Genomic DNA, 20,287 nt, shown 5'->3' on the forward strand with positions numbered 1-20,287 from the left:
GCAAAGCTGGGAACTCCAGGACCTCCTGGGCTCTCTCGTGGCATAGCTGTCCTTTTCAGAATGAGGCATCTTCTCTCCCACCACCACCGCCATTGGCTTCCCATGAATCCTTGCATGACTTCTTCCTGCAGCCCTGCAACACGCATGCCGCATTTGTGCCGATAACACCTCTGTCAGCCCACCGACACCGTCATCTTGCATGCTTGATTTTACCTGCTGTTGTTTGCAGCATACTGGGGAAGGGGAGGCTGACTTTTATGGAGGCAGCCTTCCAAACCATTCAGGGTGATTGTTCTGATTGGACCCTAATCCTGCTCTCTTACTCCGTTTTGCTGCCTGCCGGGCAGTACTTTCCACTGCATGTCACTTTCTCTCTCTGTCGTGTGAAATACTTTGGACGTTCTTTTCTTGTTTTGCTCTTCTGTCCTTCCCCACCCCCACCCCGCCCTCCTTGCATCTTCCCCCTTCCGTCTGTGGCTGGACTGCACCCCAACCTCCTTGCGTTGTTTCCCCCAGCTGCAGTTTGCCTTCATCGCTCCCGTGCTGCCCATCCCGAGCCCTCTCGGGCCTTCCATGTGGAGGCAAAGCTTGCGCAAGACAGGGATCGTTCTGGTGCCCGAGAATGGAGAGAAAGCTGCAGTGAGTGAGAGAGAGAGAGAGAGGCAAAGAGGGGTTGTCGTTCATTAGTAACACATCTGCTTGGCAAGCAGAAGGTCCCAGGTCCAATCCCCAGCATCTCCAGATCAAGAGATGTGGAAGGTCTTGACCCAAGATGTTGGAGAGCGACTGCTAACAAGAATAGACAACACTGAGCTTGATGTGCCACTCAGTACATAGCAGCTTCCTGTGTTCAGAAGCGTATCCTGTGTGTCTGTTTTCTCCATTAGTAGGGAGCAGGGTCCTAAAGTTCCAGGGAAGCTACCAGGGAAGCTAAGCAGTCTCCTTCCAGATCAGATGGGCTTAGCAGCGGCCTTAGAGTTGTTCTGTCAAATGTGTAGGATGACCAGACCCAAATCTTGGGGGTTTGACTTTCTTTCCTGATGATTGCAGCAGGCTCTTCTAATCCTGAGGGTTTGACTCTCTTTCTTGATGGTTGCAGCAACCTCTTCTAACTGCCAAGTGTGGTGTAGTGGTTAAGTGTGCAGACTCTTATCTGGGACAACCGGGTTTGATTCCCAACTTCTCCACTTGCAGCTGTTGGAATGCCCTTGAGTCAGCCATAACTCTTGCAGAGGTTGTCCTTGAAAGGGCAGCTGCTGTGAGAGCTCTCTCAGCCCCACCCACCTCAAAGGGTGTCTGTTGTGGGAGAGGAAGGTAAAGGAGATTGTGGCCGCTTTGAAACTCTGAGATTCAGAGTGTAGGGCAGGATATAAATCCAGTATCATCATCGTCTTCTTCAAATTGCCTAACACTTCTTCACTCTTTTTTAAAAGGGATGGTACTGCTGTCCTCTGTGTACTGATACAGAAAAGTATTGCAGTGTTCCATGTGTACTCCTGCAACTAGCTCCTCCCCACCTGTGCATACCGCAGCACAGAAGGGAAAGGAGGATAGGTTTGGTGGGCTTTTTCTAGTGAGCAGGCTTCCTATGTAGGGGGGGAATGGCTGGGGGTTGTTGCAGATTTACAGAGTGCCTTGATTAGATGCTAGTGAGCCGGATCAGGGGCCTTGAGGAAGCCAGCTCTTAACATGCATCTGCTCAGTTAGAATGGGGAAGCCCAGCCAGCCAAAGCAGGCATTTCAGTGAGAATACGATACGACAGTGTGGTGAAATGCGTCAGGCAAAGGGCTCCAGGCTTCTGTTCCCCAGCACAGAACTGGACGCAAAGTTCTGGAGAAACTGTAGCTTTGTGGGAAGCTCCGCTCCCCCTCTCTGAAGAGGCAGCTTTCCAGCCGTCACCTGCTGTGAACCCTGCTCTTGGAAGCATTCCAAATTCCTCCACATCACGTGAATCTGGACAGCGCGAGTCGTCAGAGCGGTTGTTGCTGGGCTCTGGAATTGGCCTCGGGAGGACAGAGTCGGGCGGTTGCAAGGCTGTGCCGAGATTGTGGGCAGCCCTGACATCGGCCCTCTTGGTGCCCCGCATCTTCCCTTCCCTGGTGCCAGGTTTGCGCTTGGAGTCAAACGAGCCCTCCCTGTGTTACCCGTAGAGAAGCTGGATGTTAACAATGACAAGATAAAGATGTGGCTTCCTTTTAGTTCGATGTTTCACATCTGCGACACAGAAGAGGGGAAAGAGAAATTCCCTTGCTTGGCTTTCATGCTTTAGGTTTTGTGAGGATGCAGGTGGGATGCAATGGTACATCCATTCCTTTGAGACAGAATTGAGCCCCCATATCTATTAGAATGGCTGGGCGTGGGCATCTGGGAAAATGTGAAGTGGCAATTGTCATAAACCTGCCCTGGCTTTGTGTGGTTGTGTGTAGTAAGCCTGTGTGTAAGCGTGTTCTTCTTTGGTGCCACCACCCCAAATTAACTCCATCCTCCCATATTTACCAGTGGCTTGGGGAACGCTGGTGAAGGCTGCCTCCAAGCATGCGCAAAGGGCAGTTTTCCAGTTACTTCAGACTTTCCCCTATGCACGCATGACTGCATGGGTGAGAGGTCAGGCATTCAGGGAGGAATTTGGAACACAGTCTGCTCTCTAAGATAAGGGAAGACTTTATTAACAACGGATTATTAAACTACAGCACAAGACCAGGAAAGATCTATCATATCTACTGGCTGCAGCAGATTTACTTAATGAAATGAACAAGGAACAAACCCCATATTTCTAAGTTAACATTCACAATACAGAAGTCACCTTTGCATCTCTTTGGATGCTCTTTGGGCAAATGCTGACTCTAACCCCCAGCTGCTCCATGCAGGGAAGTCTGATGCCTCCCATTTGAACCGCCTTATCTAGAGGCTCCAACCTTTTAACCTGGGAAAGTTAACCATTTTAACCCTAGCAGGCTAGAGATTCCTTACCCAGTCAAGAGTTAGGGAGCCTGTTCCCACTTGGGATGGTGAACCCCCATCTCCTAATCATCCAAGAGCACACATATTCCTTCACATCCCCATACACTGTGCATGCTTTAACAGTAGCCTTTAATCTTGCCCTTGGATAATGGAGGAGATGGGTTTTCTCTTCATGGAAATGCATCTCTGTTCTTGCTGATACTTTTGTGCATTTTATGGCTCTCTTCCATGGGAAAGTCAGCTTCTCTCAGGGACCCCCCGGTGAGCTTCAGAGCACCTTAAAGTTTTGATTATCATGACACCAATTGCCTCAGAGTAGTTGTCTCTCACCAATTAATAAGCTCAGGGAACTTGCCAATAGCCGAGACTGAGAGGTAGGACTTCCGCAACACCCAAGAGGGAAACCGATAACCTGGTGGCAAATTCTGGGAGGTTTGTGATTCCTCTTTTCTGAGTTGACTGTGCAGCCAAGAGATCTCCTCTGCCTTTCCTTCTGCCCCTCTCTATCCGTGTTTGGTGCACTAGGTGGCTTCTGTTCTCAAAAGAGAAATCTGCTCCCCCTGTCCTTGTGAACCAGGGTCTCCAGCAATGAGGAATCCATATCTCCACTCTGTCCTTCCCCTAACGAGTAGGAGTCCAGCGGTTCTTGTTTGCTGTGGTGGAGTCGCTGGTGACCCTGGGCGTGCCGGAACCCGCCTGCATTAGCTCTGCCCGGTTTAGTCCCCTTCATCCGCTCCAACTCCACCGTTCCAAGCCTTCGTCCGTCCTGACTCCCGTTCCTTCCTTTCTTCTCCCCACTTCCTCTCCTTCTCTCTCTCCCTCACCCACTTACTCCCCTCCCCGCTTACAGTTCTCTGGAGGCTGCAGCCGCACAATGGAGCCAGAGGACTCCCAAGCCCCCGCGGCCTGGAGGCAGAGTCTGCGCAAGACCAGCAGCTTTGGGGTGCTGCAGGATGCCAGGCTAGAGGATGGGGCAGCCAAGGAGGGCAGCGGCATCAAGAGGTCGGCATCCAGCCCTCGGCTGGACACAGAAGAAAAGGTAGGCCTGTGGGAGGAATGGCCCACGAGGAGATAAGCCATAGCATTCTTAAATTCTGCGCGGTGGCATTGCATGGGGAACAAAGGGGGAAATTCCTCAGTTGGCTCTGGAGCGGCAGTCACACCTGTTTGAAGCCTCTCTACTTGAATGTTGTATGGCCTAGGAGCAGAAGAAATCAGTACAGATGAACAAAAACTATAAAAATCAATGCCAGAAGGGGCCAAACTTGTGTAATATAACACATAGAATAGGTGGAATACTGTGTACAATTCTGGTCACCGCACCTCAAAAAAGATATTATAGCATTGGAAAAAGTGCAGAAAAGGGCAACTAGAATGATTAAAGGGTTGGAACACTTTCCCTGTGAAGAAAGGTTAAAACGCTTGGGGCTCTTCAGCTTGGAGAAAAGTCGACTGAGGTTTACAAGATTATGCAGGGGATAGAGAAGGTAGAGAAAGAAGTACTTTTCTCCCTTTATTTATTTATTTATCAAATTTCTATCCGACCTCCCCCGACAGGCTCAGGGTGGCTTTCTTACAATACGAGAACTCATGGACATTCAGTGAAATTGCTGAGCAATCAGCTGCACAGGTTGAATACATTTGATGTTTCCTTGAAGAAGCCTTGTTGGCATTATAGAATGCTGTGGAATATTTGTGAAGTTGATTCTTGAGAAAGCTTGATGTGAAATGAGGCTTGACTTTGAGCTAGCCAGCGCGTTGGAAAGAACGTACATTGGACTGATGGGTTCAGGCTTATGAATTACTCTCCTGATTGAAATGAGTGTCTACTTGCTATGAAAAAGACTAAGGACATGTCATGAGAGTTGCCTTATTGTTATTCGACAGCAAGTTTTCTTTATGTACATATGTTATTTGTTCAATTTTGTGTGGATGAAATCGTATGCAGACACGTTCTTGCAGCATAGGAGTATTTATTACCAATATAAGAATAATATTTATGTAGAATCCACTTCATTGTTGTTATATTGATTTTTACACAGTTTTTGTTCATCTGTACTCAGAGCAGGCAATGACTTTTAGCCAGTGCTGTGCACTTCAGTTGTGTTCAGTGACACCATTTTAAGCGCAGGGGTTACCTTTGGTTGTCTCAAGCCACTCTGATTGGTGTCTCTGTTATAGCAGTACACATAAGCTGGAAAACACATGGTGAAATCTTAGCAGCAGTGCGAGTTGCTGGCCCTTACGGCTGCACAAATACACCTGAAAATAAATGGACAGGGCTTGGAGAGCCGTGGGGAACGGACATCAGGGAGTGATGTGCTCCACTGCCCCCTAGGGGAGGAGGAGCAAAGAGCTACATGGAAGTAGAATAACTTTCTCAGCCAGCCATTAGCCTTGTGCTGTTGCTTCATTTGCCAGCTCTGGCACAGAAGCTGTGCAGTAGTTGGGATTGTCTGAACATGCAGTGAAAGTGTTTTTTCCTCCCTGCAGAAGTCACCAACAGTTGGTTTTAAGGGGAGGCACAAGGACTCTGCTCAGGAAGCAGCCAGACTTTGGCCCCGATGCCTTCCATTTTGCAGCCTGTACACTGGGAAATATTAGGTGGATCGAAAGGAGGAGAAATAGGAAAGGAAATGCCCTCGGCTTGAGGGTAACTAGAGAAGGGGAAGAGAAGAGTGCTCAGGGACTTACTTCCTTTTTACCTTAGAATGAATAGCTTTCTTCTGCTTTTTTCTCTTGCTTTTTTATCTCTACTTTTCCTATCTTCGATATAGCAGCCTTGAAGACTCCATTATGGGGCAAAACTTGCTCTGGCAGGGTGGGCTTTTTGAGATGGGATTCCAAGAGGCAAATTTTGCCATCGGTTTCTCTTTGCTTTGCCCTTTCTGTCGATCTCTCTTTCTCTCTCTCTTTCTCCCTGTCCACCCCACCCTTCACTGTCTATATATTTACAGCAAGACATCCGGGAACTCTTACAGAAGTGGAACAAGAATCCCATTGGCCCAGGGTTAGCCAATAGGAGTGCAGCTTCTGAGCCAGCTGGTGACCCGGTAGGAGCCTCTGCCCATCAGAGGGTGTGGCTGGCTGATTACCTTGCTTGCTAGTTGGTTAGCTTTTGGGGCTTTAGTTGCATTGGTGCTTTGCTTGACAGCCAGGGGGTTTCTAGTGGCTGCACAAAGGGGATCTTTTGTGAAGAGGATCCCTTGTGCCATCGCTTGCTTTCAAGGAAGTTGTGGTTTGGATGTCCCACTTTTATGTGATTCTCTCCCCACCCTTTTCTGGTTTCTCACCTTTTCTTTGTCTTGGCTGTCTCTGGCCAAAGCTTTCCAGGCCTTATTCTGTGTTACTAAGCCCCGGTAAAATGCTAAGAGCCAGAACCAGCTCTGCTGCCCTGGCATCTGTCGAGAGATACACTTAGAAGCCTCCCTTTCTAGGCCACCTGTCAAGTCGAAGCTTTCCAGGTCTCCAGCTGGCCTCTGAGCAGCTCCCCCTCCTGGCCAAAACACAAACAACCGCATCATTCCTCCCCCTCCGCGAGCCGTTCCTCAGTTCCTCCCTTTCCTTCTTACAGAGCAAAGAACCACGTCTGGCCCGGGTGACACCAACCCCCACTCGGAGGATCTTTGCCCTCCCAGACACGGAGCCCCATCGGGACCCACGGCGAGCGTGAGTAACCTGCCCTAGGCTAGCCAGTGCAATGTTACGAGTATAATGTCAGGCTTGGATCAGGAGGCCCAGGTTGAAATTCTCATTCAGCCACAAAGTTCAGTGGCCCTTGGGGCAAGTCACCACCAGTGCTCCCTCTAAGCTGAGTGTGAGGTGGCTCACAGTTTTCTATCCTCCGGCTCACACATTTTTGTCTTGGCTCAGGAAAAATGGCCCCAGAGCAACCTAAGTTATGCCGTAGCTCACAACTTTAATGCCAGTAACTCACAAAGTACCATTTTTGCTCACAAGACTCCACAGCTTAGAAGGAGTATTGGCCACTACCCCTTGTATGGCTGTTGGGAGAGTGAAATGGGGGTGGGGGGTGGGGGGACGGTACTGCCTTGAGCTCCCTGAAGGAAGGAGTCAGATCCAGTGGTCAGCTATCAGACTGAGTTGGCAGTGGGAGCACAGCTGGGCTTTGGCTCCGTGGAAGCAGAAAGCAGATGCCAGGGCTAGAATGCTAGCACCAGTGTGGTGTCATGGTTAAGAGGCTAGCACCTGGAGGACCCAGGTTCAAATCCCCACTTATGCCGGGGAACCTCGCCAGCTGATCTTGGGCCAGCTGCACACTCTTAGCAGTATTCCCTCTAAGCTGAGTTAGTGTGAGGTATTTCACAGTTTTTTAGCCTCCAGCTCACACATTTTTGTCTTAGCTCAGGAAAAATGGCCCCAGAGCACAATAATTTACACAGTAGCTCACAACTTTAATGCCAGTAGCTCACAATTTTAATACCAGTAGCTCACAAAGTAGAATTTTTGCTCACCAAGCTCTTCAGCTTAGAGGGAACATTGACTCTCAGCCTCACCTACCTCACAGGTTGGTTGCTAGGATAAGAGAAGAACAATGTAAGCCGCTTTGGGCCCGTTGGGAAGAAAAGTAGGGTATAAACACATGAGATAAATGCTGGCTGCACTCTGGCATTCCTAGGCTGTCTGCTGTGAGGAGTTAGTAGAATCAAGCAGATCGGAGCAGGGAGAGTCTGTTGCTGGATCCCCGGGGATATCAGGTTAGGCTGGAGAAGCCGGGGGGGGGGGGGTGGCTTCAGCATTCCTTGGGAAAGAGGTGTGGAGACAGAGGGAATAGCAGCAGGGGGTGGAAAATCCCAGTCACTGCTGCTCCTTGAAAGTCCATCAAATAGGGAAGGCTAACCTTTCCCAACTGTCTCCACCCCTCTCTATTCCATCCCCATTTCCAGCAGCTGCAAAGTCCACGTCCCGCGTTATCTCTGTCCGGGTCATTCATTTTCAATTGTCTCTTGTCTTGCGCAGCAGTCACTCCATTGGCACCACCGGTGCATGTTAGAGGGGAGAAACTTCAGTTGGATTTTGTAAAGATTTTTCCCAAAGTGTTCGTTGAGCTTGTCTTTGTTCGTAAGCAGTCTGTCAAACGGAAGCCTGCTTGACTTTCCCAGCTGGCCTCCCCAGCCTGATCGATAGAGCTCTGGTGTGCCAACCAGGGTGCAGCTCCACCTTAAGATTCCAGCCTTGCAGCAGAAGCATGCTCTCGAACCCAGCACTTCAGCCCGAGAGCTTGCAATGCGTTTTCCCAGCAGTGGCTTTAGCAAGGAGGGGAACTTGCAGCCAGGCTCAATAGCGGCCATGTAAGAGCTGCCTTTGAAGACCACCCAGAAACCGCAGCCGCTGAAGAAGGCGGCCATCCAGATTGAGGGCGTGGTGCCAGCACTGCCTTGGCTCCATCAGCTGCCAGTTTGCTTCTGGGTTCCATTCACAATGACCATGAAAGCCCTACATGGTCTTGGATCCAAAGTGCTGAAAGGTCCACTGATCGCTGCATGAATCGACTACTGGCTGCCTTTCAGGCCCTTTTCCATCTTCCACTCCCACGAATGGTGATGGGCAGCCACATGGCTCTTTTCACCCATGGCACTAAAACTGTGGCACTCCCTCCCCAGGTCAACCCACTTTGCACCCTCCCTGATGGTTTTTTGCCGTCAGGCCCAGAGCATTTGGGCTTCCCAGGTATTTGGGCTTTGTTTGCTTTTCTCTCGCTCCTCGGAGGTTGACGATTCCTGCAGTGGTTTTAATGGCTGTGTTTTTGCTTGGCTGTCTCGTGCTTTGTTAGATTTGTTTGGTTTGTCGTGTGATTTTTGCTGGTTTTATCGTTTGGTCTGTCTTTGCATCTGCATTAGCCACCTTGGAATCTTAGCCAAAAGACAGGACGTAAATCTGCTCCATGGCCTTTCAGAAGTTGCCTAGAGCATCTTGTCCCTGTTTATAGGTTGCCTGTGGTGGTCTTAAGAAAGCCACCCTCCCTCCAGATCAACAAGACACATCTGCCTTGCAAGGCTGAGGTTGGGATGACCGAGATAGTGCATGCAAATTAGCTGAGAGCCCTTTGCCAACCGAAGTGTTTGTGTAGCTCTTTTTTCCTTAGGTTATTGTTGAAAGCGTATGAATGGAAGAGACCGTATTGCCCTGTGGAGGACCTGAACACAGGCATCCTGGGTTTGACTCTCTGCTTAGCTTATGGGCTGGGGCAGGCTCAGGAGTGCAGGGAGCTCCGTTTTCCATGGGTAGAATGGACACGACGGGTGACTCGCTGCATGGAATTGAAGAGGCTGAACACATTTTTTTAAAAAAATAGAGGATTTGGTGCGTCTGCCTTGTTTCCAGATGGATGAAAGGCTTGTATAGGTTCTGGCTGACTGCACCGAGTGTGCTGCCGTGCAGGGGAGAACGTTTCTGTCTCTGAATTAAGGGATGGGGAAGGGCACGCCAGCCATGAGTCTTCTGTGGGTGGTGGAGATTGACACGACTTCTGGGCCTTGGGTTAAAGCTCAAGTACCCATAAACCTGAGGTTGGGGTCAATGGGAAGTATTCTGAGAGTGAAATGTCTTACTTGGGGGGAGGGGAGGCGGGGGGGAGCAGCTTTCTCGGGAGTTTGCATCCAGCCCCTTCTGAGCACACTCCTGCGCGCTCCTTCTGTCTGTCTTTCTCTCCCATCTCTCTCCTTGCTCCCCCCCACAGAAACTTAGAAGGTGGCCTTCAGATGAAGATAGATATCGCCCTTGCCCCACACCTGTCCCCCTCCTCCACGGCCACCAGCTCTAGCACGGATCCCCGGGACCGCCGAAGGTGAGGGTTAGTGGGGGCAGGGGCAGAGAGTATAGAAAAGCGAGGGACCCCCCCTCCCCCGAGCCAAAAGGCCGCCTCTCGGGATGGGACAAGGGGCCACCTCGGAGTTTCAGCTTTTGCATTTCAGCTTTTGAACTCCTCTGAGCGTGATCTTTGCCTGCCAGAGAGGCTTCTGCGTCTCGGCTCCTTCTTTGCTTGAACCACCACTAGCTGACTCGTACCAAAGATGCTTTTCTGCTGGGGGGAGGGCAGTCGGCTCTGTGTGTTGCCAGCACTCGCTGGCTTCTCCTTCCCTCTGAGGGTGGACAAAGCGACCAAGGGCTTCAGAGGGGGAGACATGGCCCTCACTCCCCTCTCCCCTCAAATATGCCGCACCGCGTGTCTTTGCCTCTCGCTAGCCGTTACGGCAAGGAGGGATGAGAAGGCAATGAGGGGCACCAGTCGCCTTGAGATGTCTGGGGGTGACAGATGGGACACGGAGGGCTGCCTAAGCAGCCGCCCAGAGTGGAGGCTGAGGGGAGCTTGGAGGGTCTGAAGGGAGAAGCCTTTCGGTGGCGCCCAACCCGCTTGTCCTCTTTGCAGGTCCTACCAGACGCCCGTGCGGGATGAGGAGTCGGAGTCCCAAAGGAAGGCCCGTTCCAGGCTCATGAGGCAGTCTAGGCGTTCCACCCAGGTAGGAACGAGGTTATAGAATCATAGAGTTGGAAGGGACCTCCAGCGTCATCTAGTCCAACCCCCGGTACAATGCAGGAAACTCACAAAAAGCTCCCCCTAAATTCAGAGGATCTTCATTACTGTCAGATGGCCATCTAGCCTCTGTTTAAAAACCTCCAAGGAAGGAGAGCCCGCCACCTCCAGGTCCACAGAGGGCGGTTCCATAAGCAGGCAGGGAATGAGGATCGCACTGCTGAGCGATGTTGACACCACTCTGCAGCTGTTTGTAGATCATCACAGCTGGGTGATCTATATGGTTCAGTTCCTGCAGCAGCTCCTTAGCTAACACTGTGTTTCCTCCCTCCATGCAATCAAAATTCACTTAATTTTCCCCCCATCTCCTCCTCCACCCCCCCCCACTTGCTTTAAGGGTGTTACTCTCACCGATCTAAAGGAGGCTGAGAAGACCATGGGCCGGGCTGGGGACTCCAAAGCAGCCTCGGAGCAGAGAAGCAAAGAGGATGAGAAATTTGAAAAAGATGGAGAGCAGCAGCCCCAAGAGGTGATGGTAGAGGGGGCAGGATAGGGGCATGTGGGCGGGCAGGCAGGGGGTTGGGCTGGTCACAGTTGTGGGAACTCCACAGAGCAGGCCTGATGCCAGAATCGATTGGGTAGACATGGACACCATAGTCTGATCTAGGGGAACAGTTAGCATCAACCTAGGGGCCTCTTCTCACCCTCTGCAATTGGGCAGGGAAAGAGATACAGGTGTCCTCTGTATAGCATGTGGATTCTTTGTATGCAGTTCTTAGCATTGGAGCAAGTGAGAGTCTGATGTAGTTTGTGCATCTCACTGCGGTAAAGTGGCGCCTGTCTATCCCAGCCAGCCCCATCAGGTCACTCCACGGTTTAATTTGCCTTCCAAAGGTGGCTTTTTTGAATCTGTGGAAGAACAAGATGCAAGGAAGAGCAGTTGAGTTGACCTTTCAGATCAGAGTGTCTTAATTAATTCTGAAGAATTTTAATTGTTTGTTTGTATGTTTATTCCAAATGAAGTATTATTGGTATTAACAGGTACTGAGATGATCACAACTGTTTTAACTTTAGATCTCCCAATGAAGCTTATTGCGAAATGCGTTGCGATCTGAAAGGTCAAATAAACTGCTCTCCCCTGCACCTTGTTCTTCCTTTCTCTCCCTCCAACTGGCGCGGCTGTATTTTCTTCCCGTTTTTTTTTAAATCAGCGTAAAGTATTACGAAGTTTGTGCTGTGCTGCCTTCCCCAGTCTCCCCACCTTCTTGTTTAAATTCAGGATGCATCTAGGAGATTTCGGCATCCCAGTTCAGACAGCGCTTCGGTTTATACTGTGAATCCATTGGTGGTGAATTCGCAGCCCAGAAAAGGTAACTTTTCCCACTCCCTTATTTGGTCATTTTAATGGGGGGCTTAATGAGATTTGTACTACTGTAACTTTCGGGGGGGGTCTTCTCTTAACATTTGGCCCATTTTACACTGCTGCTTTTCCTCTGCTGCAGGGCTGAGTGTTGCTGCATCCCAAAGCAACAGTGCTCCCCACCCCCCAGTTCTCCTGCCCGACCCTCTCCTTGGAAGCCCTCCCTGGCTTCTGCCTCCCTTTCCTCAGGGCCTTGATCTGCCTGTATGAAATCTCCTGCCACCCCACAGGGGCCTGCATCTCTGTCCAGAGCTCTGCAGCTCGCCCCCTCTCTCTCTCTGACCTGCAGGCTCGGAACCTTACGAGATGAGCTCAGAGGCGGACTCAGATCTCCGGAACCGGTTAGCTATCCGGGACCGCAGGAAAGGCCGGCGGGAGAGACGCATCAGCGGGCTGGGGGGAAACTCTGAGGTGAATATGCCAGACGGCTGGGTAGGAAGGAACTGCTTCTTTGCACTCAGAAAAGGCCTGGGATTAGACTGCCAGTGGGGGGCGCTGTGTGACCACATTATTGAGAGCTCTCCAGGTGCCTTAGAGGTAGGCCCCCCAGTTGCTCGCACAGATCGTGTGGACAGCATAAACCCAGCTGTCTTTCCTCTTTTCCAGGGTGAAGATGAAGAAGATGTTGAGCAAGTCAACAATGAAGATCCATCAGGACATGGCAGGTAGGATTACCTTTGGAAATTCAGCACTGCCTTTCCTCTGAACCTTGTATTTAAGAGCTGTGTGAGGGCCTCCCCCCTCCCCCCCACTCACACACACAGTTGAGAATATGGGATCCAAGGCAGCTTCCTCAATTACAAGAGGCATAGAGCTGGTGTAGTTAAATCCCAGCTTAGCCAGAAAGCCTGCTGGGTGACCTGGGGGAGCCAGTCCATCTCCCTGCTTCCCAAAGTTTTCAAGCGGTAGGAACAACCGGCTGTAGCATCCTGAGCACCTTCAAGGAGGGCTGGGTTCCACAAGTGAAATGGGGGCCCATTTGCACAATACTTGTAATAAATTGTAATAAATCAAGGCCCTGAGGAAGGGGAGGCAGAGACCAGGGGGGACGTGGTCTGCTTAGAATCCTGCATTTATTTGGTGCTCAGTACACTGCGAGATCCAACGACTTAATGTGCAAAGTGGGTTTTTTAAAATATTATGAAACAAAATACAATACACTACTAAGGCAGATACAGATTTAACAGTCATGAAAAAGGAGCCTATATTTGGTGCGGGATCTCCTCATCTTTATGATATTTCATCCCCCCCTCAAATAAGAAATAAGAGGCATTCACTTGTTCAAAAAGTGAGATAATTTTGAATCTGTAGAGTTAACCATTCACGAGATCTTTTTTTTTCTAACCATAAGATCCCAAGTTTTAACCTTCCAACCGTGTTAAAGGTGACGGCGTAGCCTTCCAGTTTGTTGCACGACACGCACTTGGCCATTCCAGTAAAGCTGGAATGAGCTTCACCTTTGGTGTATCGTATCCTTACGAGAGGGCAAATCCAGTAATAGCTATTTGGGTTGCAAAGCAGGTTTTGTCATTTTGTTTTCCCGTTAGCCTGTCCGCTTGGCGGGCTTTATTTTCAGTCCATTACAGATGTTCCTGTAGTTCATGTTCCCCATCTGAATTGCAGAGTGTGAGGAACCTCCAAAGGACCACTCCTCCCACCCCCACCATGACACGGTCTCTCTTTTCAGTGAACACACAAACAGCGTCTTGCCGAACCGGACAACTCCCTGCCAGAGAAGAAACAGTGCATCGGGCTGCAAAGAGGAACCCGATACCTATTACAAAAAAGTGAGCGATTGTGGCTTGTCAGGGAGGGGGAGGGGAGGCTGCGGGCCAACACGGCTGTTAGTGACCTCCGGGCCCGCTTTGTGTGTCTCTGCCCTTCAGCTGTATGAAGACCTCTCGATCGAAAACGAGAAACTGAAGGAGCAGCTGCAGGAGGCACAGCTGCAGTTGACCCAAGTCAAGCTGGAGCTGGAAAGAGCGACCCAGGTGCAGTGGGATGGGGGTGGGGGGCAGGCTTGAGGGCACAGTGGGGCAGAACACAGTCAGCTTGGCCATGAGTATGACTCATTCTTTCCATCCAGAGCGGCACGGTGTAAAAATGTCCAACTGGGATTCTCTTTGATGGGAACAGTGCCCGTGCCAGGAAGTTATGGGTTCAGATCTAGTCTGTGGAGTAGATTGACTGCCTCAGGCATGCTGCCGTTTTCTCTCCTGCCTGTTCACATGGGAGTGGCAATACCAGTTTGCCGTAAAGGGCTTTGGGGAGGACTACGAATGTACCCAAAGCAATTTGATCCCTTGAAAACATTCTGCAGAAATGCTTATTTTGTTGCCACCACCTTTCTCCTCCCTCCTAAGTTGCACTTTGTTGCCTTGGTGTTGTGTGTGTCACATTGTGTGTTTTATTCTGTTCCCTCAGAGGCAGGAGCGTTTTGCTGAGCGGCCAGCTCTCCTGGAGCTGGAGAGATTTGTAAGTACCAGTTCCCATTTCTCTTCTTTTCTTTTCCCCTGCCATTTTCCAAATGTTGGAAAGCTCTGGAACTATGACAGTGGTAAGGAACGGCCATCCTCATTGGCTGCTGCCTGACAGATGGGAGAAGCTGCAGTGTTCCATAGCAAAGGGCAAGAAGGTGGGCATCATCCATTAGTGAATACTGCCCAGTTTCCCAGGAGCTTCCTGGGATGCCTGCAAAGGACGGGGGGACTAGGAGGATCTCGGCGGGATGCAGAAAGGAAGTATTTTGTTCTTACCCAGGCACATTGAGCAGAGACAAGTTATGCCATGAAACATAAAGGAATTCTGAGCATATCCTCTTGCTTTATACATTTAAAACACATTGGTTGGTGCATCCTCTAGCACAGGGGTGTTGAACTCATTGATCTTCTTCGTGGTCTCTGTGCTTCACACTCATGGGATAGTGCGCTCGCGCTGATCCCCGAATCGGTACCTGAAAAGCCCAGGATTTTTCCGCGCTCGGCGCCAATGGGCATGCGCAGGCGTCCCAGTGCGCATGCTCACCGGCGCCAGCGCGGGGATCCCGCCAGTTCCTTTCTGACCGCCGCGCGGAGAGGTTTACCTTTCCTGTTCCCCGGTCGGTGAGAATCTTTGGCTTTGCCTTTTTTCTCTTTCTCTAGCCCGTTTGTTATTTTCTTAGTGTAGATAGATAGATAGTTAGTTAGTTAGTTGTAAAAAAAAAAAAAATTGAATTGTCTTCAGTGGGTGTTTTCGGGTTGCCCTTCGGGGTGCTCCGTCCCTTGTTTTCCCCCAGTTTTTTCCCCTCAGACGTTCCTGAGTGGTTTTTTAGCGGCTACCGTCTATGGACAGTCGCTGGGGGTTTTTCAAGCGCTGCTGTGCTTGTGGGAAAAAGATTGCCCCCCCAGACGGCCATTCCTTGTGTCTGCTGTGTTTGGGAGAAGCGCATCGCGTAGAGGCCTGCCCGCACTGCCTTCACTTCTCCAAACAAACGAGGAAGAACCGAGCGGCCCGTCTATCGGCAGCTTTGACCGAATCGGCGCTTCGCCCGCAGAGATCGATGGCGACCGCATCGACATCGAAGTCGGTGGACACCCCGGCACAGGAGCACGCATCGGCCGATGCGGCTCTGACTCTGACCGAGTTGCCGGAAGAGCGCGGCTCCACAAAGCGTTCCCATGAGGGTTCGGTGGACACGCCCGCTAAAAAGCGCCGAGAGGACTCGGGGACCCGAGTTCCTAAGAAGGCTAAATCGAAGGAGAAACGGAAGCGACCCCGCACTCCTTCGCCTTCAGTCAACGCTTCGGCACCGGTGACCACGGCACCACTGCGGAAGATCCTAGCTTCCCCGCACCGCAGCCCGCTGTCTCAGCCACGTCAGTCGACCTGACTCAGCGATCGACTTGACTCAGCGATCTTCGTCATCAGGTTCGCGGAGACGCAGTGCGAGCGAATCGGCGTCGGAAGTGGAGGTTTCGACACCGATCATCCAGCCTTCCGATGGGGCCCCGAGAACGACAAGAGGTGGAACCATTTCAGGCACCCCGCCGCTTCCCTATACCACCGTGGGAACAGCGTAGGTGGCAACCTCCGTACTCGTACTACCCGCCATACCAGTGGTATCCAGAGGAGTTCCCGGAGTGAGAACGAGAGTCGGAGTTTTCCTCCATGTCTCGAGTATCGCACCGATCCCGGAAGGTGTCTGCATCGGTATCGGTTCCCCCGGAACGACACATGGTCCCGCTCGAAGCTCATCGACCATCGCCACCGATCCGGTCTCCTCCAAGGGAGCTGACGCCGATGTTATCGGAGCACTCCTCTCACCAGGATTCCTCGTCATCGGAATCGGATAGCGAAGCCCAGGACGTGGAGCCCTCACCGGTCTCCCAGACGGCTGAGGATCTTCCAATTTCGCCATCGGAGGATCTGAAGTCCTATGGGGACCTTGTGCGGAGAATTGCAGCCACCCTCAATCTGCCTGTGACTCAGCCAGAACCAGTTGTGGACGACAATGTGTTCGACATAATGCAGAGGAACACATCCACCGCTGTTGCCTTGCCAGTCACCAAGGTGATCCTCCAGGCAGTTAAAGAGCCTTGGAAGAGGCCATCCTCTACGCCGGTTTCCTCCAAACGCTTGGACCATATGTATAGGGTCCAGGAGGCAGGAGCTGAGTTCCTCTTTACCCACCCGAGGCCGAACTCAGTGGTCGTCTCCTCCTCATCGAAGGCTCATAAGGTTCATTCCTCCCCACCAGATAAGGAAGGGAAGAAGATTGATGGTATGGGCCGCAAGGTCTATTCAGCAGGGGCACTCGGAGTGAAGATATCTAATTATGCAGCTTACATGGCTAGATATCAGTACTCCGTGTGGGAACAACTTTCCCCTCTCCTCTCTTCCCTAAGTGAGGATAAGAAGGCTGCCGCCAGGAAGTTGCAAAAAGAAGGCCTTGCTGTGGCCAGGCAACAACTGGCTGCAGCAAAGCACATGGTGGAGGCTTCGGCCAAAGCCATCACTTCCGCTGTCTGCATCCGGCGCCACTCCTGGCTCCGATCTACTGCCTTACATCAAGACACCAAGACCTTTGTGGAGGACTTACCGTTTGAGGGTGACGGGCTCTTCAGCACCACTACTGACACAGCGCTGCAAGAGTTTGACAAGAGTGTCAAAACCTCTCGGAACCTGGGCGTGCAGGCCACCACCAAGACCCCCAGGTCCAAACAATGGCATAAGCCTTGGGCCAAGAAGCCCTACCAGAAATTTTCTCCAGAGCAATGGCGTCCTCGTCCTTCGCAAGCTGAAAGACCCTCCTACTCTGGCAACAACAGGAGCCGTTACGGGTCCCAACCAATGGGCAAGTCCAAGGGTGCTCGTCCCCAGAAACAGGGGCTTTGACTTTCCTCCAGCACGCGTTATCGCCCCCACTGGTGTTACATCCATCCACCTATGCCCTTTCCTACCTGCCTGGGAGTTGATCTCCACGGACAGGTGGGCTCTGTCCATCGTAAAAGAGGGCTACAAAATAGAGTTTGTTCAGACCCCGAACCAGTCCGTGGTAGTTACCACTCCCCCTTCCCCACCTCTGCTGGCGGAGGTGAGCAACCTCCTACAGAAACAAGCCATAGAGGTAGTTCCATTGGAAGCCAGGACGGGAGGCTTCTACTCTCGCTACTTCCTGGTCCCCAAAAGGGACGGGGGTTTGAGACCTATCATGGACCTTCGGAATCTGAACAAATTTATTCTGTACCAGAAGTTCAGAATGGCCACGCTGCAAACAATTCTGCCTCTCATCAATCAGGGAGACTGGATGGCGACTTTGGACCTCAAGGGTGCTTACTTCCACGTCAGCATCCATCCGACGTTCAGGCGCTTCTTAAGGTTTGCAGTGGGTGCTCGGCACTTCCAGTTCAGAGCCCTCCCGTTCGGCCTGTCTACTGCTCCTCGGGTGTTCACGAAGCTGATGAGCGTGGTGGCTGCCCACCTTTGTCTTCAGGGAGTTGTTGTCTTCCCATACATCGACGACTGGCTTCTTGTGGCGAAGTCGAAGGAGAGTTTAACAACGCACATTGCCATCACTCTGCGTCTCCTCGACACCCTGGGGTTGCAGGTCAATCTGGAGAAATCCCATCTCACTCCATCAAGGTCAGTGCAGTTCATAGGGGCTCTGCTGGATACAGACCAACAGCAGGCTTTTCTGCCTTCGCAGAGAGCAAAGGACATTATCAGCTTGGTGCAGCTTCTCCAACGGCGGCAGTGGGCACAGCCCAACAGCTTCAGCGGATGCTGGGATTGATGGCGGTGACGACAAGCGTGCTGCATTTGGCAAGACTACGAATGAGAGGTCTTCAACTATGGTTCTTGCGCCATTTTCGTCCTCTCAGAGACTCACCTCGAAAGAGGTTCACCATCCCGCCTGCAGCTCTTCGATCACTGCAATGGTGGGAGTCGGAGAGCAACATCTGCCAGGGTGCTCCCTTCCATCTTCCGACCCCCACTGTGACTATCACTACCGATGCCTCCCTGTGGGGGTGGGGGGCCCACCTGGAAGATCTCTGTGTGGGGGGCCAGTGGTCACCGAGCCTGCGTCGGTGCCATATAAATTACTTAGAACTGCTGGCGGTTCACTTTGCCCTTCGTTCCTTCCGTCCACTGGTAGCGGGACAGACTGTGGCATTGCTTACGGACAATACCACTGCCCTGTGTTATATCAACAGGCAGGGGGGGACAGTGTCCCGTCAGCTCTGTGTGCTGGCGATGGACTTCTGGATGGAGTGCCTCCAGTTCGACATTTTTGTAAAAGCGACACATCTGCCGGGGGTCCTCAACATACAGGCGGACTCTCTCAGCAGGGGTGGGGCCTCTCTGCACGAATGGGAGCTGCAATGGCACTTCCTAGCGCCTGTGTTCCAGCTTTGGGGGTATCCGCAACTGGATGTTTTCGCAACAGCCGAGAACAAGAAGTGCCCCTTGTTCTGTACCAGAGGGGGAGCGGATCCAGCCTCGTTGGGAGACGGACTCCTTCTTCCTTGGGGGGGCTGATTCCTTTACATGTTCCCGCCTCTGCCTCTGCTGACGAGGGTGGTCCACAAGTTAGTGCAGGAGAGGCCACGCTGCATTCTCGTAACTCCTTGGTGGCCCCGTCAGAGCTGGTTCTCGATCCTGCTCCAGCAGTCGAGGGGGATCTTCTACCAGTTCCCAGCGGAACCGGACCTGTTGTTGGTTCAGGGCGGGCACGTGCTCCACCACAACGTACCGCACCTGAAGTTGAGAGCGTGGTTCATCGACCACTAGACTTTTCTACCAGGGTCCAGCAGGTCCTTCTAAGCAGTAGGAAGCCTTCCACCCGTGCTTCTAATGGAAGGAAGTGGAAAAAGTTTAGTAACTTTGTAGCCGGTTCTCCTGTGCCGCCTGACAGTGTCGGGCTCTCTGCAATTTTTGAATTTTTATTAACCTTGGTGGATGAGGATCTGGTATTTTCCTCCATCAAAGTCTACCTGGCAGCTATTTCTGCCTTCCATGGTTCAGTGGAGGGCTACTCTGTTTTTGCTCACCCGCATTCCAAACGGTTTATGAAGGGGTTGTTCAGACTTCACCCACCTTCTAGGTCCCCCCCACAGTTGTGGGACTTGACTCTGGTTCTGGACAAGTTGACTCGTCGTCCATTTGAGCCCATGGCAACGTGCTCCCTACAACTTTTGTCATGGAAGACTGCATTTCTAGTTGCCATCACTTCAGCTCGTTGTGTGGGGGAGCTCACGGCGATGCGTTGTGACTATCCTTACCTTGCTTTTCAAGAAGCTGGGGTCTCTTTAGCTCCAGACATTACTTTTCTCCCCAAGGTGGTCTCTCAGTTCCACCTTAACCTAAAGGTTTGGTTACCTACGTTTTACCCTAGCCCTTCCTCGGATGAGGAACGTAGGTTGCATTCGCTGGACGTTAAGCGTTCTCTGCTGTTTTATTTAAATCGTTCACGGGGTTTTCGTACAGACAAGCAACTTTTTGTCTCATATGCTGCCCCCAAGTTAGGGTTCAAGATTTCATCTCAGAGACTTTCAAAGTGGCTTACTGAGACGATTAGACTTTGTTATTTGTTGGCAAAGAAGCCTTTACCTGGACCTGTTCGTGGACACTCCACTAGGGCGATGGCCACGTCGGTGGCATTCCTGAGAGGTGTGTCCCTTTCCGATGTCTGCAAGGCGGCTACCTGTTCTTCTCCGCATGCCTTCATGAAGCATTACGCGCTGGACGTGCATGCTCAGCAGAGGACTCGGTTGGGGACTGCGGTGCTGCAAGCTGTTTCTTCCGGTTGACCATCTTCCCGCCTCCAGGTATGCTTTGCTTGCTAATCTCCCATGAGTGTGAAGCACAGAGACCACGAAGAAGATAGACAGGTTGCTTACCTGTAACTGTAGATCTTCGAGTGGTCATCTGT

At 51.6% G+C, this 20,287-nt stretch overlaps 1 protein-coding gene across 1 annotated transcript in view; it reads left to right on the plus strand.

The window, feature by feature from the left end:
• PPP1R12C (protein phosphatase 1 regulatory subunit 12C) overlaps positions 1-20,287 on the plus strand; it is a 49,369-nt gene that overhangs the window by 25,983 nt on the left and 3,099 nt on the right. The window contains exons 10-21 of the mRNA XM_060255508.1: positions 3,813-4,001; positions 5,920-6,015; positions 6,537-6,631; positions 9,663-9,770; positions 10,353-10,443; positions 10,855-10,992; positions 11,737-11,827; positions 12,167-12,288; positions 12,484-12,542; positions 13,565-13,664; positions 13,764-13,868; positions 14,302-14,352. Coding sequence (XP_060111491.1) covers positions 3,813-4,001; positions 5,920-6,015; positions 6,537-6,631; positions 9,663-9,770; positions 10,353-10,443; positions 10,855-10,992; positions 11,737-11,827; positions 12,167-12,288; positions 12,484-12,542; positions 13,565-13,664; positions 13,764-13,868; positions 14,302-14,352 — 1,245 coding nt within the window. The remainder of the gene's footprint in view (positions 1-3,812; positions 4,002-5,919; positions 6,016-6,536; positions 6,632-9,662; positions 9,771-10,352; positions 10,444-10,854; positions 10,993-11,736; positions 11,828-12,166; positions 12,289-12,483; positions 12,543-13,564; positions 13,665-13,763; positions 13,869-14,301; positions 14,353-20,287) is intronic.

The sequence above is a fragment of the Heteronotia binoei genome, chromosome 15, assembly GCF_032191835.1.
Source record: "Heteronotia binoei isolate CCM8104 ecotype False Entrance Well chromosome 15, APGP_CSIRO_Hbin_v1, whole genome shotgun sequence".
Lineage (NCBI taxonomy): Eukaryota > Metazoa > Chordata > Lepidosauria > Squamata > Gekkonidae > Heteronotia > Heteronotia binoei.